Source organism: Eupeodes corollae, chromosome 1, assembly GCF_945859685.1.
Source record: "Eupeodes corollae chromosome 1, idEupCoro1.1, whole genome shotgun sequence".
NCBI lineage: Eukaryota > Metazoa > Arthropoda > Insecta > Diptera > Syrphidae > Eupeodes > Eupeodes corollae.
In genome coordinates this window covers 168,871,632-168,897,086 of record NC_079147.1, presented here as the reverse complement: position 1 = coordinate 168,897,086, position 25,455 = coordinate 168,871,632, and the positions used below count along the sequence as shown (strand labels likewise).

Genomic DNA, 25,455 nt, shown 5'->3' with positions numbered 1-25,455 from the left:
TATACATACATACATAATATGTCTGGATTGATAATTCATTTTTCTTCCAAAGATGTTTTTTTTTTTTCAACGTGTACACATTGATATTAGTGTCCTTTTCAAAAAAGATCCCAAAAGGACTTTTTTAATCCCTTTTGACTTTGTATACAAAAACCTTTCTAGCATTTAAATTAGCATATACAAAAACCAATATCATGAAAATGATATTCAAGCTACTAATAGTACTCACTGGGTGCTCATAAGTCGCATGGTCGTTTGAGCAATGTTCGGTGTCCACTTCTATTTGTAATTATTCAATGCTTATACTATTATATTTTTTTAATTAGATTTTAAACGTTTAAAATTCCTTTTTTTTTAAATGCAAATAACCCAAACAAACGGTCTTCTAAGAAAAAGAAAAATAGCACTGTAAGGACCTTAATCTTGGGGAATCGTTCCTTATTTTTTGTATTTTGTTATGGAGAAATTTTGTTTATGTTCGCCATACACGCAGTCAAAAATGGGCAGGATCAGAAAACATAAGGGACTTCATTTACAATCGACTGCAATCTTTGACCAGAAAGTAAAACCAAGGCAGCTAGTTAATTCTTTAGGTGTCATTAAGTTCAAACTTGCAACTTAACTTGACTATACCAACAACGTCATTATTTACAATTAAGTTCAAACTTGCAACTTAACTTAACTATACCAACAACGTCATTATTTACAAGAAAAACATCTTACATATATTTCAAGTCCAACTTTTGTTTAGTACTGTAAAGGAAAAGTCCTTATTCCTTTTCCCAGATGGCAATATACACTTTTACACAAAACGCTCGGAGTTAGGAAGTTTAGCTTTCAGTTGAATGAAAAAACATTGCACAGGTTTAGAAGACATAAAGGACTTTAAAATATGTCAAATTTTTTAAAACTGATTAGCCAGCTACCAAAAAATTGGCTTCCAGTTAGGGATAGTTTTTGTACGATGAACTGAAGGTAGAGGTTAGTGAAGTACAGTTTCAAGTATTAAATGTGTGACACTTGAAAAACTTAGCCAAAATCTACGTTTAAAAAATGCAAATGAAGTCAGCTTTGTTGCCTGAACCTGCTCGTTATCGGCTGACATTTTGAAATAAGTAAAATTTTTAGTAAGGAACATTTTTGTTGATTAATTTCTCTCCAATAATCTTGTCTTAATTGGAATGGTCAATCAGATACTAGTCATATTCAAGTATTTTATACCGTCTGAACCTTCCAATTGCCTAATTAAAATTTGACAGGCCTAGCTATTTAAGCCAGGATATAAGTAAGCAGCCCTAGTTTTCCATCGTTATGTAATGGTCTTTTGTTATGCACCGGATTTTACTAAATAACAGATAAGGGTTATTGAGCTCACAAATGCATTGTACTTTAGATATATTTAGCGCCAGGATTGGACAGGTGCAAATTGCCTGTCTTTTAATTTCTCTCTTCAAAATGTGAACGCTTAATAAATGACGTTTGTTTCGAATGATTAGAATGTCAAAGTTTGCTTAAGTTTCGAATCAAAATGAACTTTCGAATCGTTAGAAAGTGAAAATACGTATCGTACGAATTCGAATAACTTTCGAACGAAAGAGAATGAGGTTTTTAAAATTTAATATTTGAACTTTAACCTTATATTATGTTTTGAAATTCTTTCAAATTGAGAATTAACTTTCTGCGAAATCTTGGTTTTAATTGTAGTGTCTTCATTATAGATTACAAACAACTTTAAAATGATTGGCTTTTCCAAATTTAAGAATTAAAATATACATTATTCATTCAATTGTCGAGAACATTCATTTGATACAAACATTTATTTAACAACTATTAATCTTGAGGGGCTATGCCGGACTCATAAAACAAACATTTATTTATACTTCATTAGCAAACTTTTTAAAGTTCATCCTTAATATCAACTGTTGATCTAAACAGTGACCGTGTAAGAGCTTCTATTAATTTAGCGACTTCCAAGCGGTATTCTTCATTTGTATGAATAAAGCGGTTTTTGATTGTGAGCAGAGTGTGCCTTAACTGGGCACTTTGAGACCAAACTCGTTGACATATGTGTGCGGTGATTTCAAGAGCTTGGACAAAATACTCTGTTATATCTGGTTGTTCAATGAGGTCGTACAATTTCTGCGACAAAGCTCCATCTACAGTCTGACAAAACTCATGGGCAGGCAGCCATTCTTCGAACTTCAACTCATAGTACTGAGATGCGTCTTGGGTAGCTGCATTGGCCACTGCCAAATCTTTCTCAACAATCAAATCTGAAATAAGTGTGAGTGCCTTTGCTTTGATCTTCATTTCACAATCCTTGCTGAGAACTGTGATTAAGGACTTTACACCTGATCGAGAGAGAATATTTTTTTGAGCATGTGGGAACTTTCTAAGAAGACTTCCAAATGCATACAGCGCTGTTGAGAGTTCATCCGTGCTAGCCGATGAAATGAGTATGTGACTAAGGTAACTGCCGAAGTTTTTTTCATAAACGCTTATTTGCGCTTTGGGATTATTTTGTGTTAAAGCTCCTAAAACTCTCATTGATTGTACTCTCAATGCAGTGTTGGTATTGTTTACAATATTTGGCAACAACACAAGATCCAACCCATTCTCTTCAATGAACCAAATGGCATTGTCGATCTGGTGAACGAGATAATTGAAATTGTCCAAGATTCTTACCACATCCCGAAATCTTGTTTCGTCCTTTGTTACGTTTTGGAAATCTCTAATTAATTCACTTATTATTTCTGCATCTGACTTGAAATTCATGTTCAAATCTTTCAGAGACCGTTTGAGCTCATCATAGCTTTTGTAGTCCTTTTTGATTTTTTCAAACTTTTCTGCATTGAATTCAATTCCTAGGGCTTCCTCGGGCAGATTTTTTAGTGCTTCTGAGAGCTTATGGTTGAATTTAACCTTTTTCTTATTCGCTGCATAAGATTCTTCATCAAAAGTATCCCCTTGTGCCACGGACAAACTCGATGTTCGTGACGATTTTACGTCGTTTTCTTCTAATAGTTTGGCTTCTTTTTTTCCAGTTTCAAGATTCATACGGACGTGTAATCCTGCCGGTATTCCTTGACCTTGGAAAAATAAACACGTTTATATAGAGATAAATTATTGTAGTTCAATTTGTACCTGGCTTGATTTCTTGCCATTCTTTTGTCGGTATAAATGTTTCATTTTCTGAATAACATACACTTGTTAGGGTGCAAAAGATGGTTGCAGTTATAAGCAATTTCATTTTTGTACACAACAAAAACTGATCAATTATTATTTTATGGTATAATAAGGAAGAATTATGAATTTTTATAACAAGTGCCGTGGTTATTTGTTTGCTTATTACGTGTATTATTTTCCATTCATCGGCTATTTTGACAGTGCGAATATTTGTAAACAGCTTCCCCTTCGACATAATAAAGTTCGAAGTTCTTGCGTATAGTACAGTAATGTCAAACTCTTTCAACGAAAAATCTACTACAAGAAAATAAAAAGAAAAATATTATGGGCACTGACCTACTAACTTTGTATATAAAAACTATAGTACTCTTAAGCATTATTCACATGAGCACGACCAACGATAAACGAATATTCGTCGATTTTGACATTTCTTTCACATGAGAGTTTTTAATTCGTCGCGAATGAATGAAGAAGAATGATTATTTTAGGTTAAGTACGCACGATTATTTTATTCATGTTTCATAAATCAAATAGAAACTATATTGCTTTCGTTTTGTTAAAAATTTGTGTGGAAATAATGCCTTCAAACGTATACAAATTCACATTTTGTAATTCATTCGTCGTTCGTTGGTCCCGTTCATGTGAATACTACTTTATGGAACATAAATTTTTAGTTCATTGATGGTTGACAGGCGGCGCTGGAGGTACTGAAAATTTGTAATTTGGAGATTACAGAAGTTAAAGCGAAAACAAAGTTGAGGAAAAGAGTTGGTTGTATTATTTTCACTCTCGTAAGAAATCAAGGGAGTAAGGGAAACAAAAAATTATATATTTATTTACGTTTTTTTTTGTGTGTTGCCATGTTCATATGTATTGAACTATGTAGGTTTTGTTTTTGTAGGATTTGATTCCAAATTTTCAAATTTACGAAATCTAAAATAATTCAAATTTATTTTCTCAATACCTACAATGTTGTCATTTTTGATTATTATACATAGTTGTGTGGATGTGCATAGGCAATAGATTTTTGTTTTTCATTTTTTGAAGAGAAACAGAATGTAGGGGTATACCTACATATTTAGCTAGGGAAATTCAATTTCGAGGCATTTATGAACATAATTTAGGGAGGTATGTAGGTAGGTACAATTTTTGTATATTGAATAGATTATCTAAATTTTTTTAGAGTCCTATGTGCATTTTGCTGTGCTATTATAGGCGATTTTATTGGTAAATTAAATACACACTAAACAACAACAAAAAAATAGTGTGGATAAATAAGGCAGTAAAAATAGTGCATATAAATAGTTCAGATAAAGTTTTGGAATGCTTGGAATAGAATGACACTTCTTCCAGTTCCAGGAATATTTTTTACTTAAAGGTGGCATGATTTTATTATTTGGGGATGCGTTAGTATTTTTCTTGTTTTTTGTTTTCGCTAGAATAAAAATAAATTGGTTTGAAATATTAATCTACGATTAGACTGTTGACGTGTGATGCGTGTTAGGACTCGCCCAAAACCAAGGTTTGATGCAAAAACACAACTTTCGTCATTGGTCGGGTTTAAAGGCACTCCCAAACCAAAGCGAAAGTGGCAGATTCGCCGATGCGGCATTGTTTATTTGTCATTTTCGTTATCATTGTGAATGATTTGCCCTGATTCGCTTCGCGTCAGTTATCGAAATGTAAGTTTATTTTGAGAAGAGAAAGTTTTATTGTGGCGCTGAATGTATTGCTTTGATTTGTCCCATTTCACACAGGAAAACGAGTTGCCAGGAACTGGGAGCTTGTAGGCAAGACGGGCTGACATGGAAGAACAAAATCTCCCCTCACACCCTTCTTTTGGCTTTTTTGACTTTTAGTGCCTGTCTACATTGGATTTTTAATGCTGGGTTTTATTATGTTCGTTGTTTCCATACGATGAAAAGAAAATCAATCTGCACATCCCTATCTCACACCCTTGAAATCTATCTATCTTTCACTCATAAAATACAAAATCTTTCAAATTGAATCCAAGAATATTGTTTGCATTTGGGCTGTAATCTTGTTATTTCAATCTTTACATAAACTTTATATAAAAACATAAAAACAACACAGATACCAACTTGGAGATTTAAAATAAGAGTGCATATAATATTGTAGTAGTAGTACCCGTGGCATGATGGTTAGTGCGTTAGACTGTCATGCAAGGGGTCTTGGGTTCAATCCCTGCCTGTGCCCCCTTAATTTAAAAAAAATAATTTTCGCGGGTACTGCCTCTTGCGAGGAATTGACAAATCCTTCAAGAGTAATTCTTGTCATGAAAAAGTGCTTTCTCAAACTAGCCGTTCGGATTCGGCCTAAAATTGTAGGTCCCCTCCATTCCTGATAACAGTACTCGCACACAGGAATGGTCGAGAGTTGTAAGTCACTAGGCCCTGGTTCACAACGGACTGTTGCGCCACCCCATTTTTGCATATAATAGTGGACATATGTTTTATTCACACTTTCCATTACTGCACTTACTTTCTATTACGGCACTAGCTATAATTTACCAATATAATATGCCTTATGTATCTGCATAGCAAACTTAATTTGAAGTCGACATCTCTACTGGTTCTTGTGTTCTTCGTATGTACATATTTACCAACACTCGTACGTACATACATCTCTCTAAGAAAAATTTACTTAGATTCCTCTTAACGTCAAAAACATAAAAAAACGTATATCAAGTTAAAAATGACTGAATGTTTTGACAATCTTTTGATCTTCAAAGAGTCAACAAAACCTAAAAATTGTAGAGGGAAATGTTTGGTTCTTACATTTAAGGAAGAAAGTACATTAAAGCACATATTTTTTCTAAAAATTAAATAGAAACAAATTAATTTAAGTAAATAAGTTGGGAAGAAACTTTAGTGTGGCACTGACACACTGCAGAATGACTTTTCACTTCAGTTATTACTATTAAATTAATAGATATGAAACGTTAATTATGTTTTTCAATTTACCAATAGTTCAACGAAAGTCTTACTTTTACTGTCCTTAGCACATTTATATTCTTGCAAATCATGTTTAAATATTAGGTTTAGAACTTTCAAAGCAAATTCACTTCAAAAAGTAGATTAAGAATGTCTTACAATATTTATTTGCTTAAAAAAAATAAGATGGAACTGAAGACGAGTTTCAGAAAATAAAATGCACTTAGCGATCTCTTATTCTAGGTTTCTTCTTAAGAACCTTAGAAAACACCTTAAGAAAATAATTTCAATTTTTTCTTAATTGAAAACACATATTTAAGTTGTTTTTGACGGCAAATCGATTTTGATGAATATCGCTAAATTAATTAAAAATCTTTAGATAAAGTCTTTTTTTATACAACTTAACTGTTTGAGCTTTTTAGCACATATAACCCCTCCCAGGATCGTCCATCGCTCAAAAAATAATGATTTTCCGCTGCGCGATTGGAATAAAGTCATCACCCATACAACAACCCTAATCCGCCATTGACTTATATCTGTCTTCTCTTTAAATATACTACATCCATAGCGTATTCTTTTCATTCCAATAACAATATAATAATTCCTACTTTCATTTGATCAAATATAAATATGTAGATATAGATACATGTATACCTAAGAAAAACAAAAAAATTGTACCTACTTCCTTTTTGTTTTGAAAATATAGGTATTTTAACGTATTTTTGATTCATACATTAACAATCGGCTAACAGGCAACAGTTAAAAAATTTAAATTTGAATTTGCTATTTGGCTTATTGGTATTTGTTTTTATTATTGCTCTATACATAAATAAATAAACAAAAAAAAATGTCTCTTTATTGTCTCCCTCCAACCATAGCTGATTTTGTATACATTCTTCTCTGTTTTGAATTACCAAATTGTCTCCAAATTTCCCCCATTTAAAATTCTCCACAAACTTTGTAGATTTAGTACATTGACGTTTGTCCAGACGTCGCTTCGTTCGTTCCTCTTCATGATAGTACTATTCCATTTCATATGAAAAGCTACTAGACATCGAATTCGTGTTGATGTAGTCTTTTCCTTAAATCTACTTTTTATGTTTATCTCTGTTTATTTTAATCGTCAACTTATAGCGATGAAAGAGTTACAAAACATTTTAAGAGTTTTTGAGCAAATTAAAACGCTTTCTAGTAAACTAACAGAAAATGATGAAAACCTTTTGCTTAAGGAAACGATGAATAATGCAATTTTATGTGGAGTTCCACTTCTGCCACATGAAAACCTCAGTTTGATCTCCCAACCAGGTCGGTAAAATTTCGAATATCTGATATAATGACGAACCTTTTGTGAATGTTAACAACCTATCTCCGAACTGTAGCTTTTGAGCTGTTGATGATGCTGATGCTTTAAAAATTATTTTTGCATTAAAGCAAATTAGAAAAAGGTTGATAAAATAAGTCCAGCATTCATTAAAATTGTTCTTCCCTTTATCTTAAAATATCTACCATCATGAACTTATCCTTTAGCTTGGAAAAGAGCTTAAATCATACCAGTAACTAAAAACCGAAATGAATATAGAACAATAATTGCAATTCTACCGTTTCTATCCAAAGTAATTGATAGAATAATGAGTTCATACATACAAACATTTCCTCAAAATAATAGTCGACTAAGTGACAATCAATCAGGTTTCCGTCCAAAATATAGTTGCATAACTGCTTTAATAAATGTGACAGAAGATTTAAGACAAGTTGTGGGCAGTGATGAAGTAAATTTTCTTGACCTACTTGATTTGCTAAGGCATTAGACATCACAATGTGCTTTACAGTAAACTTTAAAGCCAATTCAAATCTTCTTCAACGTCCACAAAACTCATATTTTAGTATTTAAATTGTAGATCGCAAGCAGTTGTTTATAATAACACTGTATCAGACATTCTTCCACTATCCTCAGGTATTCCACATTGATGACTTCCCTAAGTTTTTAGGTTGATATGTACGCAGATTATGTGCAGATGCAGAATTCTTCAGTGGTCTAGAGCAAACGGTCTCCATTGAAATCCGTCCGAATCAAAATGTTTGGTTGTTTCTAGAAAACCGGTAGATATTTCATCATTGACATACTATACATGGACTGCTAGTAGCCAACTTCACGATGGTTCCACTTTTAACGGACAAAACACTAGCGCAAAGAGGGCTATGCGGAAAAATTGTGTAACATTTAATACTCACATCCACTGCTGTCGTTTTTGATACTATAGTAGTATTTTACTATTTTCAGAGTCAACTGCTACTCTAACCACGGACGAAAACTACTCACCAAAATAAAACGGAAAAGAAATTTGTATTTGGTTTACAATAAAAACCAAAATTTAAAATATAATGCCCCAATAATAGTGCAACAGCAGAAAGAAAATTTTCAGATATAAGCCTTATAAAAGATAAAAACAGAAATTCACTCAAGGTAAATGCCCTATTAACTGCTAAGGAACTCCTTAAAAACGATTTCACAGAAAATGGTAGCCATCGAAAACTTTAATCGAGAATAACAAATCATTGTATAAGCGACAGTTATAACTATTATTGGTTTTCATCATTGAAAACAAACATTAGAATTTTTTTGACAGGTCGTTTATAGCTATACTTAAACATTTCTGTCATTGAAAAAATTTCCCAATTGAAATCCACCGACAAAATTTGGAACACAAATCAGTGGAACGATTCGTTTCACCTTTGAACATAAAGTATCAGCTGTTCAGGAAAATGAATTTCCGTTGTAGAGAAAAATAAATACGCAATTACACTTTTTTCTCAAAAAAACAAATTCTTTGTGTGATTTCCGATGGATGATTATATAATTTTCATTTTCAATCAAAGGGAAACACCGTCTTGATCGGTTTCAATGGTAGCTATAATTGACCCCTTAATGATTGTAACTGAAAATATAAAACATCGAATTTACAATAATGACTTTAATTTATTCTTGAATATTCAAACATGTATGTTGATGTAAAATATAATTTCAATTGTCAATTTCTTATTTAATAAAAAAATGTATGAATTTAAATTATTTATTTCAACTGTATTATTTTAAAATGTTGGCCTTTAAGCAGTAAAAGCAGAAATTTGGTACGACATTATATCCTTCTATTTGTCTGTTTTCGGAACATTAACCTTCGCAATAGGCCAATTAACTTAGAATTTGGACATTTTTATTTTCAGTTTTTAATTTTGTTCGTGGGCCAAGCATGTGTTTGTTGTTTTTTTGTTTTACTCCTCAATTTAAGAAAATGCTCCCCAAAATGATAGCAAAATACTACTCTTGAAATTTTCAAAACGACAGCACTGCTCACAGCAAAAAAACATGGTATCGTTTGTCTTCAACAAATTATACTAGATGTCGGTACTTTCTATGTCAGAAAAAGCTTATCTCAACTAAATACAAACAGATGTCGCTAAATATTTCATAACTTTTTTTGCCACTGTGCCTGAAAGGGCTAGTGTAGCTAATTTGAAGTGGAACCATTTTTATTCAAATTTTGTATGGAAAATTCACACCACAAGCAGTCCATGTATAGTATGTCAATGTATTTCATACTATCCGATTATTTTTCTTAATAAAAGTCGAATTGATTTTGTTGAATCTTTTAACAAAATAATTAAATCGAATAACCATATCAAGATGACATGGGGTAAAGTTTATGCAAATCCTCTCAATTTTTGGGCAGCACAGAACAAGGTTAGTTTTGGCTAAAGCACTGATTATTAAAATAATTATGTTTAGGTGTGAGCTATTTAAAAACGAGCAATGGATGGTTTATTCAAAAAAAATAATTTTTGTATTAAGACACTTTCAAAATTTGACTCATTTTCACTTCTGGCTTATCACATTATACCATAAGTATTCAGTGAAAAAAAATCTTTATTGAAAAAGTCGTTCAAATGAACGGCCTTTCTCTGGGAAAAGTCATAAGGTTAAAATTATGTGTAGATGTAGATTTAGCAAAAAAAAATTGTTTTTAAGAAAAATGTATGTATACTTTTTTCTCAACCAACTTTATGGAAGTTATTCCAAAACCAAAGTAGTCAAAACTTTTGTATTTAAGGAAAAAGCAATAAAATTTCCAAACTTTTCAACGTTATGTTACCTTCGTTGAAATTGTTTTGGCGTTTAGTTTAATATTTATATTTTTGGTCTGTATTGTACTGGACACTAAGCAGAAATTTGTATATTCTACTCCTTGAACACACCCCACTCTGTGTCAACCATTTTCGAAGTTAGTTTCTTCTATCAGCTGTTTGCCTTTGATTTTTCATTCTGCTGACAGACATTTCGTTCTGTTTTTCTTCTAGATAACACGCAGTTCCAAATCACAATAGAAATTAAAGGAAGATTTAAGAAATAAATTATAATTAATAATTTCATTAACTTCGCGTTACAATAAACATTATGTCTCTAACTCGAGCATCAAGAATTTTACAAAGCCAAATAAAGCGAGTACAATCGGTGCCAGCCGCATTTTATCATGAAAATGTAAGTATTTTCATTTCAACCCTTTATTGAGTAGTACCTATGTACATAGTGTATTCTATAATTCCACTAAGGTCTTTCATAATCATTATCATTGTTGTGAAATCATAATATATACAAATACTCTAATTCCCTTAGGTAGTTGAACACTATGAAAATCCTCGTAATGTTGGCTCTATGGATAAAAAAGATAAAAATGTAGGCACAGGCCTAGTTGGTGCTCCGGCGTGTGGGGACGTAATGAAATTGCAAATCAAAGTCGATGAAAATGGCAAAATAATCGATGCCAAGTTCAAGACCTTTGGTTGCGGTTCTGCAATTGCATCAAGCTCATTGGCTACCGAATGGGTAAAGGGAAAGACAATCGATGAAGCTGGCAAACTCAAGAACACGGACATCGCTAAGGAATTACGTCTTCCTCCTGTTAAATTACATTGTTCCATGTTGGCCGAAGATGCAATTAAGGCTGCTCTAGCTGACTACAAAGTAAAGCAGCAGACAACTGATGCGCAGTAGATGCAAACAAATTTAGACAGAGTGTGGATGGATGATAATAGCTTCTTCGAGAGTAAATGCAGAGCGAGATATTTTTCTAAAGAAAACAATATTAACAATTAATACTGTATTATTAAAACTTCTGTAGAATTTAGAAATGTTTTTGAAGTAAATTATGAAATATACTTATTAAAACTTGCGCTTCTTATCATAGCAGAGAATTGTTCGATTGTAAGGTAAATATTCAAGTGAACATTCGAGGCTCCAATTTAAAAAAATGAAAAATTATAAAAATTAAAAAAAGAAGAAATTATTGCATTATTTTTATTTATTCAAATTCGAATACATTTATTAATGTTGCATATAAAACATTTCACTGGAGGCGTACGCTTACTTTGTTTCCGCATTCTCCACTTGATTTCTTCTCATAAGCTAGGAGTACAAAAACAAAAAAATTAAACATTTTTTAGCTAATATGGAGATTGTATAACTTACGATCATCGGAATGTTCACAATTGTAGTTGGTCAAGACACATTGATTACCAAAAGTTAACAAACGTTCCTTACTTCCGTTCTTAGCTTTTCCACAAATTGGTTCATATTTCGTCTCACAGGCCCGAGTGCAAGTATTTGGTGGAGGGCTCTTGGCTGGCTTGGCAAAAGCCATAGCAGCTACTATAAGAATAACTAAAAAGACACTCATCGTATTTTATCCGAATAGTTGAAAAATAAAAAATGTAAAAGCTGGCATACATAAATAAGTAGATATAAGTGAACAAATTCAATATATTTCAAAACTACCGATTAAATTACTACGTAACTACATAAATCGAATTTTTAATAATTAAAAAAAAATTGTGCTTAACTTCATTAAAAGGAGAGTCTCTTATAATTAATTTTCCTTGTCGATTTTTGATTGAGAGTTGGTTTAAGTCTGGTATTTCAAAATTCTGTTTGATACTGTTTGGCCATATTTGCATTTTTTGATATTTAACTTTCTTTTAAAAAATGGCAGAACTACACTTCGTGTTACATGAATAGTGACGAGCTTTTTTTATTTGACTTTATTTTTAAACCCAATGTTTTTTAGAAAAACCCAAATGGAATGAATGAGGTATGTATTAAGTTTGTATAGCTAAAAATATGTTTTTCCAAAAAAGCTCATACAAAGTACCTGTTTTTGTAAGTGACCTGGATAGGGACAAGACCTAAATTTACATATTAGCGTGTTTTAATCAGATAAAAGGATACTCTGATTGTTTGGGTGCTTAAAACGAGTATTAATTTGATATAATCAAGAAGTATGGATCGGGGTAGAGGCACGGGTCTGACCAAGGAGGAAATAGGCTGAATTCGAGCTTACCGGTATCTCGTCAAAACCATCCGTTTTATAGCCAGCCTAATTGGAAGAAATATAAATGTCGTTCCTTCTGGAAAACTGCCGAAGTACTAAATGGAGCCCTGTTCTCGCAAAATATCAAAGTGGAAGCTGGAGAGTTAGCTACACATTTCAAAAAACTCCTAAATCCGCCACCAAATCCAAACCCCATGGAATATGCACTCCCATGTTGAGTATGTTGAGATCTTTGCTTAGTTAAATCAATTAACTCAGCTTGTCGATGAGCCAACTAGAATCACTGACATTGCAGGTCAATCGGCCAACACCCTAGACTTGTTTCTTACCTCTGACCCTAATAAATACACAATAAGTGTATTACCGCCTCTAGGCACATCAGACCATTGTATCGTATCTGCAAAATTCTCATGTCGAAAAAACCCAGTTAAAGAAAAACCTCCTATGAGAACCGTTTGGCAATATGAGAAAGCCAACTGGGACGGTCTCAATGAATTCTTCAGGAACTTTAACTGGTCACTATGCTTCCTCGATAGTGACGTGGATTCCAGCGCAGATATGGTGACAAATTTAATTCTTTGTGGAATGAGAAATTTTATCCCGAATAGGGTGAAATCTATCAAACCCAAAGAGAACTCATGGTTTGATTTGAGCTGTAAAGAGGTTATTAGGATCAGAGATGTAAGTTTCCGTTGTTATAAAGCCAACCCGACTGAGGAAAACCGGAATAAGTTTAAACAAGCTAGAAAGACCTGTAATGGTCATATTCGAAGAACCAAATTTTTGCATGATCAGAAATTAAGACAAAAAATACTGCAATGTCCCAAAGGCAGTAAAAATTTTTGGTCATTTGTATAAAACGTACGAAACACCACGTCATCCTCGGTTCCAACGCTCGTCCACAATGACACTTCCTATGTAAGCTCGATTGATAAAGCCAATTTGCTTGCAGCACATTTTGCTGTTAATTCGAAGCTACCGGATAGTGTCATGAGTCCTCCTGTTCTTGAGAGCGTAAATGATTCTATGGGACGAATCTTCTTTCGCACTCGTGCAGTCGAAAGAGTACTGAAAGACCTTGACATACACAAATCCGCTGGCCCGGATAGTATTCCCCCTATTGTTCTGAAGAGGTGTTCTTCAACGCTGGCAAAACCACTGCGTAAGCTTTTCCATCTGTCCTATTCTACAGGTCTCTTCCCGAGTGGATGGAAAACTGCATTTGTCCAGCCTGTCCCTAAAAAAGGCGAATCCTCCTCCCCCTCAAACTATCGTCCAATTGCACTTATGTACGTCCCTTCTTTCCAAGGTCATGGAAACGCTGATTAATTTTTAGCTTAAGAAATATCTTGAAGAACGGAAGCTTCTTAATGACCGACAGTATGGCTTTCGTAGCAATAGGTCCACTGATGATCTCATGGTTCATCTCACCGAACAGTGGAACAAATCTTTACATCGTTTTGGAGAAAGTAAGATTATTGCACTTGATATTTCAAAAGCATTTGATAGAGTTTGACACCAAGCTCTCTTATCGAAAATGCGTGCTTTTGGTATTGATGAATCTCTTCTTCGTTGGATTAGAAATTACCTTTCTAACTGTTCAATACAAGTTGTATTGGATGGTTTCATGTCTGAAATTCATAAAATAAATGCTGGTGTACCCCAGGGCTCCGTTTTGTCTCCGACTCTCTTCCTTATATTCATAAACGATCTCTTGTCTGTCACTTCTAATCCATTAAACTGTTTCGCCGACGACAGTACCCTCAGCTTTTCATATTCGTTTCTAGATTCACATCCTTGTCCTTCGAATGTGGAATTTCAACGGCAGCGTATGATAAGCTCATTAAATTCTGATCTTGACAGCATTGTCCAATGGGGAATCAAAAACCGTGTAGAATTTAATGCTTCCAAAACTCAATGCTGTCTCCTGTCGTTAAAGCGTAACCCGGCCCCGATGCCGCTATCCATGAGCGGCACTTGCATCCAGGAAACTAATCAACTTTCAGTACTTGGTATGAATATCACAGATCACCTCTTAGTCATGTATTACACGGCGCGTGAGTTTAACGCGCAACTCTTGGTTATTTTCTTTTGAACATTCATTCCGTGACGCGAGTGTTATTACACAAAGCCTTTTTCTCATTTCAGTACTGCGCGTTTATTTGACAGTTTTTTTCATTTTATTTTCTTCGCTCATTCTTAGATTACATAAACTTAATTCTAATACCAAAAATGGAAGCCAAAGATCTAACAAATTTACTAGACACGATGGTAACTATTGTTAATTGTATGGATACCGATAGCAGTTCCGATGAAGAAATAATGTTGGAGATTGTAGATATTTGTGAAGATGCTTTGGATATATTAAACAAAAAGAAATTGGATTAAACAATGGACGAAACAAAGACCTGTCCAGGGATCATTCAGTTTTTTAACATCTGAACTTAAAGTAAATGAAAGCGAATCCTTTTTTAATTATCTCTGGATGGACGAAAAAACATTTGACCTGCTTTTATCACTAATTGAAAATGACATCAAAAAAGAAAATACAATGATGAGAGACGCTATCTCACCGCCTGAAAATTGGCAGCTACTTTGAGATTCCTAGCTACAGGTGAATCTTTCAAGAGCATAAATTATCAAACCAGACTGTCGCAACCCTTTCTTTCCAAAGCCATCCCAGAAGTTTGCGCAGCGATACGGCTAAGAGTTGTTTCACTTAAAATGTTAACCCTCGAACTGTTTGATGTGGAGGGAATTGATTCCAAAGATCGATCTGGTGTCAAAAAAGTTTCAGATAGAGGCCCTCCGTTATCTCTAGGGAAGGGATAAATCTTCCTCGACGCATTCGCCGAGAATTTTTTGTATGGCCCAACTTGCCTTCCTCTTAACTCGGTCACAATGTTTATTTGTTTGCCATTTACGTGGACATAGGAAGCAATGGAGGAACTAATGACGCTGGAGATTTGCTACAAAGCTCTTTGCAAAACATATTGGATGATGCACCTAATAAGTTTTCACATGACAGGATTGTGGGAGATGCAAGAGTACTTCCGTTTGTCATTGTTAAGGATGATGCCTTTCTTTTTATTGCATCCATTGATATATTTGGATCAAAAGGCTTCAATGCATTTAACAAACTTTCAAATGCGTCTGGCTTTTTGATCCTGTTTGTTATATATTCCGGATGGCAAGGATTATAGAGAATGGGGTGTATTTCGTAATTTAAAATGAGCTCGGACGTTAATTCCTTGCTTCATTTGAATTCCTCAGCCATTTTTATTTGTGTTCATTCATCAACATTCAAAATGTAAATAAAGCAAATCCAAAAAAGAGAGAAAGAGTAGAAAGAGAAACGTCAAAAACATGCAAGGAAATTTCTACCCGTGCATGTTCAGATAGATTTATTTCTGTTTCATCTTTTCGTTCTTTCTTTCTCTTTTGCACTTCATTCACGCGAGGCTAAACACGCGCCGTGTAATACCGGACTTATGGAATGATAACATATTCGATATCGCTAAAAATGCTGCCAGATGCTTAGGATTTCTCCGAAGATGCAAGAAATTTTTCACCCCTTCTGATCTGGCTATAATCTACAAAGCTTGAATATAATTCGCATATCTGGGCAGGTGCCCCCAAAACAAATTTAAATCTCTTGGATAGAATTCAAAAAAGGGCTTTAAAAATGATAGGCGACAGAACTATAATCGAAACATTTACATCGCTAGAACACCGTCGCAATGTTTCATGCCTTTCGTTATTTTATAGATATTTTTACAAACAATATTCTGTCGAATTAGCCAGTTGCATTCCACCCCTTAAACAATTCAGCCGTAATACTCGCACTTCTAGGAATGCTCATCAGTTTACCCTTGAGCTCAATTTCGGGCGTACTGTTAAGTACAGAGATTGTTTCTTAAATCGCACATCGAGAATGTGGAATGCTTTGGCCAACTCTGTTTTTCCCTCCCATTTTGATGTTCAGAACTTTAAGACCAATGTGCACCGGTATCTCCTCTTAAATCCTTCCCTATTTTCCTAACGCTCGCACTGTGTTTAAATATAAACATATAAAGGGTACTAATAACCCCTTGAGTGCTTGTGAATACAAAAAAAAAAAAAGTATTATGTAAGGGTTTTTTTCTTGTAGTGTTTTCCCTTAATAATTTATTATAACCATAGTAAAATTAAAATATTGTCGTAAATTTATTGTATTGTAGATGTAAAGAACAAGCTTCTGTATCTCTTAAATAATTTAATTCATTATAAAATAGTCTAAGCCTTAAACTGCAAATAAATATGAACTGAACTGAAGTCTATTCATGATGAAATGTCAAAGCATACTGAGCATCTTTCTCTTTGACACCATGTGTGAAATCCCGCGTGATCTGTCAAATACTAATGCATGAAAATCCTAACCTCAAAAAAATCACCCTTTAAAAAATTACTGTTTTGCTTTAACCTTTTGAAAATATTTTGATCTTAAAGGAGTCAAGGAAACTTACAAATCGTAGAGAGGAATACATATGTTTGGCTCTTGAATTTATAGTCTAAGAGCCAGCAACAGAAAAAGTAACGTCATTTCTTTAAGAAAATATTTGGTCTTATTGTATAGTCTGAATATACATAAATAAACATTAAAATAATAGTCTGCCACTTCCCTGTTGGTGGAGAGGGCGTTGGTAAGGGGTTAAAGGAGTAACAAAAACTAGGACAAAAACGTGATATCATTAAAGCTGATTTTTGGTGTGTTGACGCTAAATAATATTCTATGTAACATATCAAAAAGGCAGACAATTTGGGTGGTACGAAGATGGTGGCAGACTTAGAGGCAGAGATAAGTGGCTAATTACGCCATTTCATTAAGCTTGAAAAAGGTGTTAAAATTTTTAAAATGTTATTATAATCCTATAAACAAAAAGGCAGACAAATATTGCGAGCCGAAAACCCTGGCAGACATAAAAACACAAACAAAATTTATTTTTTATTATTATTATTTTATTCCAATTTGTTACGCGAATATGTTGCATATCGAGAATTAACAATGGCAGGGCACCATGGAAAAACAGCACAATACTACATGATATACATCAATCTCATCAACAATTATCTGCATTTACAAAGAAGCATTCGAACTGGCGATTTTGAGCTCTTCAAATGTACATAGGTATATTGTCAAACATTTCTAATCAATTTTTCACATTCAATTAGCCAAATTATGCGCGATGGCTCACTAGATATCATGACAATCTGCTTAAAATTGAAGAAACTCACTAGAAACTCAAAGCAGTTTTTGAGAAAGGAAATTTTGGTGTGAAATGTACCAACAAGAATTTTTCTAGACAACCCATAGATCTCACTTTGGAGCAAACTGTCAACGCAGATGCAGCACGGCGATTAACAGGGGTTACACACTTCACGTTTTTTTTTTTTTTTATTTTAATTCATTTTTATTAATTCATTCTTAACCTATCTTAAAGCTAGACAAAAATTCATAAAATTAGCCTAATTATCCATAACTTACAACTAACTTAATGGTCCCATACGGACACTCTAAGTTAAACTTTAACACTAACTACTAATGCCTTTCGGCCCTAAGATGTATTTTAACTTCAATTCAATTTTATTTATTATTGTATTAATTAGAAAATTAAAAAAAAAACTAATATCAATATCCTTTTTATTTTTGCTTAAAAACTACTTAAATAAGGTCCCTAATATAAAACTTAAAACTAACTTAAGCTACCTATTCTACCTATAAACTACTTAAAACTAGAACAACCACAGCAGCAAATCTAACATTTTTTGTTTTTATATTTTACTGTCTTTTTTTGTATGTTTTTTTTTTATTTTTTTTTTTGTTTTTTTTTTATATTCCATATATTTTTTTGTTTTTTTTTTTTTTATTTTTTTTCGTTTTTTTTTATTTTTTTTTTATTTTTTTTTGTATTTTTTTTTTGTGCCACCATGCCTATTCTACTTAAAACTAAACCCTAAAACTATAAAACAAGTATGTAAGCCGGCCAAGGCTTAAACCCCATCCCGACTACCCACTATCAAGTGCCGATTGAAGCCACCAAAACGTGTCCTCCTGCTTCACCCTATCAGTCCGGTCCCGTTCGGACACAGCCCTACTGAACTGAAGGAGCTCCGCTCCACCTTGTGCCATGACGTCCCGATTGTACGGGAGTCGCCTATCCACGGTTCTTCGTCTGACGTGGTAGATTAACGGGACTGCCAAGACATAGCTTTTACAATGTGACCTCGAACGAGTTTTATCACGAAATTGTCAATTCTACACACTTCACGAATTCCCTATCGGCTAGGCAACGGTGGGCAAAAGGTCACATTATCAGATCGACTATAATTTCCTACGTTTACGAACAAACTGGATTAAAAAAACAGCAAGATATTTTGGGAGAATTGGAGCATAGCAAAATTAAAAAAAAAATCTAATCATCTGCACAAATGTATTGAATCTGTTAATACAAATATGAACCCATTTCAATCAAACTTGGATGAGAAATTTCTGTTCAACATCGAACAAACAGGGCAGAGGTTACGAGAAAATTTTATTTCGGAATGTGCGGCAGCTGACGACAGATTTGAGAAACCTATTAAAAGAATCGTAATTTTTAACTACACCAAAAAAAAGTTAATTAAAATTGGCAGCAAAATGCAGGAAGTGAAGATGCAGCGAGATTTGTTCGGCCGAATGCTTGGAGTTTCGATGTAAGAAAAATATAGCAAAGATCTTGTCATATCCTCTAACACCTATACCTATGTCTATGTGTCACCTAGATGGATCAATGTGCAAGACTGACAAGTCAACTCTCATGAAGCTATTGGAGAAAAGAGTAGTGAGTAACCCACCACCGAATATTGATATTGTCATACTGGACGGCTTTTTCGTGTTGCATTTAGTCAAAGAAGTTCCCAAAACATTTGGTATGGTATCAAAAAAATTCTTCAAATAGTTACACGGTTTTGTGCATTGCGGATTGATCTTGTTTTCGTTCAATACTTTTCACCATCCATTAAAGATAATGAACGTTCGCGAAGGGACGGCTTTGAAGATCGTGCCTACGTGATAACAGGATCAGATCAGGTCAGACCTTCCGATTTTGTGAAGGAACTCCGAAAGGCAAACTTTAAAACAGATCTTGTACGATTTTTAATCTCACACTGGGAGACTGATGAAGTGGCTCCATTCATTGGAAATTTCGATAAATGCTACTCTCATAAAGTTGTAAATGATCGTGTAGAAAAATCTATTGATGAGCTATTATCATGTGAGCCTCATGAAGAAGCTGATACGAAAATAGTTTATCACATTTGCAACATTAACTTCAAGGCCAACATTGTTATCAAGTGCTCAGACACCGACATTCTTATTGTAATGCTAAGAAATATGGACCACTTGAGCCATTCGTTAAATATTTGGTTGGATGTTTGGTGCTGGCAACAATCGAAGGTATTGATGTCACCTTATTATACGGTAATTTGGGTGAGACTATTTCAAAAGCCCTACCTGGGTTTCACGCAATGACCGGTTGTGACTACAATCCAGCATTTTTCAAAAAGGGGATAAATAGACCTTTCACATTGCTTTGTAAAAATATTGAGTATCAAGAAGCATTCTCAAAAGTTGCCAATTATAATTTATTTGATACTGAAAGAAGGCAAGGTTTGAAATGTTTACGCAAACGTGTAAGTCAAAGGACGTAAATGAGGCGTTTAGTAAAAAGTTTAAAAATGTTGATGCTTCAAATCTACCTCCATGCCAGTCGGAATACATCAGCAACTCTTAAGATCACAATACATTAGCGGCCTATGTAGAAATGCTCATTTAAAAACCCCCACTCAATTACATCCAACTGAGTATGGATGGAACAAAATTGATGGAAAGTATGAATTGCTTTGGTTTAAAGGCGAGCAGTCACCACCTTTGGTTAATGACGTAATAATTTAACCAGAAAATTTGGATGAGGATATGAATGTCACTGGTTATGAACAATATGAACTCATTTTTACTTTATAAAATAATTGCAAATTTTTACCAAATTATTTTGCAGATAATGAAGAGAATGAAGATAGTGATGACGATGGAAGCACTTCCATTCAACAAATACGATGTGGAATAGAATAGAGAATAAAATATTTGAAAGTAAAACCTGATTTCTTTGAGAAGTTCAATTTGTTCATTTGTTTTAATTTTTTTTTAATAATAATTTTTTTTTTGTGTTTTTATGTCTGCCAGGGTTTTCGGCTCGCAATATTTGTCTGCCTTTTTGATTATAGGATTATAATAACATTTTAAAAATTTTAACACCTTTTTCAAGCTTAATGAAATGGCGTAATTTGCCACTTATTTTCTCGACCTGCCTCTAAGTCTGCCACCATCTTCGTACCACCCAAATTGTCTGCCTTTTTGATATGTTACATAAAATATTACTTAGCGTCAACACACCAAAAATCAGTTTTAATTATATCACGTTTTTGTCCTAGTTTTTTTTACCCCTTTAACCCCTTTCCAACGCCCTCCCCACCATCGGAGAAGTGGAAGACAATTAAGCATTATTCACATGAGCACGACCAACGAATGAACGAATATTCGTCGATTTTGACATTTCATTCACATGAGAGTTTTTAATTCGTCGCGAATAAAGTTTGACTTTGATCACCGAAATCAAAACAAGAATGAATTTTGTAGGTTAAGTACGCGCGATTATTTTATTCGTTGCGAGTGTGGATAATGTGGAACGCGAATAAAGTTTGACAGTTCGTATCTACTTCAATTTTTTTCGCGACGAATAAATTTGTTTTCTTAAATTTATTAATATATGATATTGAAAAGTAAAAGTATGCATCATAAATCAAATAGAAACTATATTGCTATCGTTTTGTTAAGAATTTGTGTGGAAATATGTCTTCAAACGTATATAAACTCACATTTTGTAATTCATTCGTCGTTCGTTGGTCGCGCTCATATGAATGCTGCTTTACGAGTATTTTATGGCTGAATCACATACACGAGTTCAGCGATAGGAATTCAATGCATGCTATCACAATGTAGCTTCGACCTCACGTTTTGTTTGACAATCGTAAGGAAAAGAATGTAATGTAACGTAATGTGACTCCAAACGGAAGCTCTAGTTCGATTTTCTGAACATTTGCTTTGTCTGACAGCTCATCAGCAGTAAAAAAATGTCAACAAACAAAATATATGCTCTTTGGAGGGATGAAATAATAGAAATGTCATTCAAAGCAACCTCGAAGCGGGCCTAACGTAACGGAGACGAAGCCGAAGCTGAAGCGTGTATGTGTTTCAGCCATTAATGTTTATTTATTTTCAGACTATACAATGAGACCAAATATTTTCTTAAAGAAATGACGTTACTTTTTCTGTTGCTGGCTCTCATCTCAGTCTATTAAGGAAATTGTTTGAAATTATAGTTCAAAAGAAGCAAATCAAGGTAAAAATAGAAATAAGAAGAAATTCAAGACGAGTTTCAGGAATTTAAAGGCAACTCAAATTCGCGATCTTATATTTTAGGTTACTTTTTAAAAACCCTAATATTTGAGAAGTTTCGAAATCAAAAGGAATTCCTACGAAAAAATAAATAGATCCGCCATTCGAAATATCGGTACGAACACTTATAGTCCAATAATAAATACGTTCATCATTTCTATTAAAATCACCAATTAAACGTCCATACCGATATGTTTGTATGTGAGTACTGAGTTCGTTTGGTTCTTGTGAATCATTTTAACCCACCTTTATATGGATACTTTATTTTTGATTTTAAACGACGAATTATGCTTTATTTACTTATTGCTTCATTAGTTCGATTCTTTAAAAAAATCATTATTTTATACAAAGAACTCTTTTGTTGCATGTATACAGGGTGTCCGTTTAGGATGGCCCAATATGTGGTAAGCCAAGTCATAACATTTCTGAATTTGGAAACTTGTTTATCCCTAATCATAACGGTTTTTGAGTCTAATATTTAATACAATTCTGAGAACATTTACTTTAAGTCGGTTTATCGCTCACTTTGTCCACAAATGATTTAGGTTTTTAATGTTTTACACATTTTACAATAATTCAAGCAAAATTGATGGACAGTTCGCTAATATTAATTTATAATACAAAACTGAATTCCAACTCATTTATGCACTTCAATCTAGTAGTATGCTGCCAGAAATTTGGCTGAATTGATTATAGGTTTTTGTTTTTTTGTATACTTTCTAAAAAGGTATGCATTTTATCACAATCAAGTTTATAACGAAAGTTATAACGATTTGAAAGCATCTTTAATTCCTTCATTTTACTGCTGGCGGACTATCCTTAACGGGGCGCCCTGTATAATGAATATCTCAGTATGATCAACTGTACCGTCCCCCCTCTCCACTTTTTTTTAAATGCACTTAACCAGCGTCAATAAATGATTCATAACATTTCATTTGTAATTTTTATACTAATATTCCTGAAATAAATACTTGTGATTTCGGGCAAAAGATAGGTTTTCAACTGATTTGATTTAATCTGTTAATTACTAATCACTTTTTTTTGTATAGTAAGTTTGTTTTCAGATTTTCACAATTAAATACAGTAAAATCTTATTTGCTTATCGTACATATATATTTCCTCTCAGACATTTTTAAAATATATATTATTGTTTCACCTTTCACCTTAGATAAGACTTATAATCAAAATAATTCTTTCAATTTTATTCTTTGTTTAAAATGAAACTAAAAGTTCAATTTACCGAATATTGTTACAACAGCAAAACGCATGATTAGATACTCTGTGTAAAACTTGAGTAGGCACAAATAAAATTAGATGAATAAACAATTAAAATTTGTATCTAATACGCACAACTATGCCAACTTGTATTTTAAATCACAATAAGTACAATGATGACTTAAGCGTGAGAGCAAACTGAAACCTATAGACTGATTCAAGCCAACTTTTATACAAGTGTTCATTCCCATCTGAGATTATGGTGGTCAGTCCAAAAACAACGTCATGATGATGTGAAGATACATCAGAACCAATTGAAATATATCTAAAGAGAAATACTCTACTGACATGTGATGCGTTACCTCAATCTAAAATAAGATTTTTTGATTAATAAAATAAATTAAAAAAAAGGCATTAGCAAGAGCTTAGATTTCGATTGTTTCTCTGGTATATGGATTATCTCATCCATAACATGACAGAGTGACAAAATGCAAAAATTAAAACTAACTCGGCTCAGCTTCTGCTTGAAAATTATTGCCCACTCTTAAATGTAAATTAATTTGTTGTTGTTATTTTTAGTTTGTCTATGGGGTAAGTATTTGTTTCATGATATAAATCAATATAAAATAAAAAATGGTTGGTATGCGACCCACAGTGATAACTTCCCATACCGTCTGTCAATTTGTCTTGCTTAAAACTTTTTTCTATCAATACTTGATTTGAAAACCATTTCTTAGTTTTCGTAGGTTTTCGTGTTTTGTTAAAAAAGTTGTCAATTAAATTTTTTAAAAAAAAATAACTGAAAACTATCACCAATATTTTGTATATATGATGCAATATTTTGATTTCAAAATCTAATTTTGTTAACCAGACTTTTAGTTGAAACCAATTTTTATCAATTTCTGTAGCACTGTATATAAACAAATAGGTACAAATTTAATTTTTCTAGGAACAATATTTTACCTTAATAAAAGAATTTAGCACAGAATGCAATCACTTTGAAGTCAATAAATTTATTTTTCACGAGATATTGAGAATCGAATATTAATTTTTACCAATTTTGCGTATTTTTTTTTTGTAGATTTTAATTCCCATGGAAAAACTGAATGTTGGATTCTTTAAACAAAAATTTAACTAAGTGTCGAAAACAATGTAATAAAGTTTCTTGGAATCGAGAATTATTTCTTTTTATTCAAACGGAATCGGTTTTGATCGAGTCTAACTCTAAGAAAATATTTATCTTTTAAATAAACATGGGTTTTAGCACGAGTAGTACCCGTGGCATGATTGTTAGTGCGTTGGACTTAAATGCGGTTTAATGACGATTCCTTGGCAAATGCCATAATCGTCGAGCAAACGGGACCAAGTCCCTTGTTAGTGACGAAGGTTGAGCTTCAGCTCATCTTCAATTCAATAAAAAACAAAAAGTCAGCAGGCGTCGATGGTATATCCAACGTTGTACTAAGACATTTACCGATGGAAGCAATTGACATTTACACCACGCTCTTCAATAATGCACTGAATAATGCATATTATCCAGTGCATTGAAAGACCGCTGTGGTTCATCCTCTCCCGAAAAAGGGAAAGGACAGCTCCAACCCGTCAAATCTTCGGTCGATAAGTCTTCTTCCGAGCATCAGAAAAGTCTTCGAAAAGATCATTAATAGGGCTCTGACTAAGTGGGCTGCGGACAGCAAAATTATTCCGGATAAACAGTTCTGGTTCAAGGCGGGTCATGACACAATTCATGCTGCGTCTAAACTCGTTTCTGATATCCAATGGAATAAATCAAAACAACAATGCACAGGTGCTGTTCTGGTTGATTTGGAAAAGGCCTTTGACACTGTATGGTTAGAGGGTCTTTACCTAAAACTGAGCAGGCTTGGCATAAGCAAGCCATTGTTGCATAAACTTTATGATATGCTTAACGGTAGAAAGTTTGTTGTCAAAAGTGAGAATGTAACTTCTACCACAACATTCTCAATTAAAAATGGTCTTCAACAGGGAGCGGTGAAAGGTTGAGGTTATTAGAATTCTCTTGCAGCGTGATTTCGACAAGATTCAGCGATATTGCGACGACTGGAAACTGAAAATAAATAACCAGAAGTCGGAGACAATTCTGTTCCGGACTCCGTTGGCTGGGGCCACGAGGGATACGTGCAAGAATTGGCGCAAGATGGTCATCGTT

General features: G+C 33.5%; 3 protein-coding genes across 3 annotated transcripts; 1 reads left to right on the top strand and 2 right to left on the bottom strand.

Annotated features, from left to right (window-relative positions):
• Positions 1-1,781: 1,781 nt before the first annotated feature.
• On the bottom strand, positions 1,782-3,400 carry LOC129938779 (nucleotide exchange factor Sil1). Its single transcript, XM_056046523.1, has 2 exons — positions 3,145-3,400; positions 1,782-3,089 (listed from the first exon to the last, which is right to left on the bottom strand). Exons 1-2 carry the CDS (start codon positions 3,248-3,250, stop codon positions 1,897-1,899), a joined length of 1,299 nt encoding a protein of 432 aa, XP_055902498.1. The 5' UTR covers positions 3,251-3,400; the 3' UTR covers positions 1,782-1,896.
• Positions 3,401-10,457: 7,057 nt separating this feature from the next.
• Positions 10,458-11,379, top strand: LOC129940129 (iron-sulfur cluster assembly scaffold protein IscU). Its single transcript, XM_056048381.1, has 2 exons — positions 10,458-10,674; positions 10,810-11,379. Exons 1-2 carry the CDS (start codon positions 10,591-10,593, stop codon positions 11,185-11,187), a joined length of 462 nt encoding a protein of 153 aa, XP_055904356.1. The 5' UTR covers positions 10,458-10,590; the 3' UTR covers positions 11,188-11,379.
• A 97-nt stretch (positions 11,380-11,476) lies between these two features.
• On the bottom strand, positions 11,477-23,483 carry LOC129940130 (vasotab). The gene is made up of 3 exons (XM_056048382.1): positions 23,293-23,483; positions 11,662-11,853; positions 11,477-11,598 (listed from the first exon to the last, which is right to left on the bottom strand). The coding sequence occupies exons 1-3, from the start codon at positions 23,318-23,320 to the stop codon at positions 11,540-11,542; spliced, it is 279 nt and encodes a 92-aa protein (XP_055904357.1). The 5' UTR covers positions 23,321-23,483; the 3' UTR covers positions 11,477-11,539.
• Positions 23,484-25,455: the final 1,972 nt, after the last annotated feature.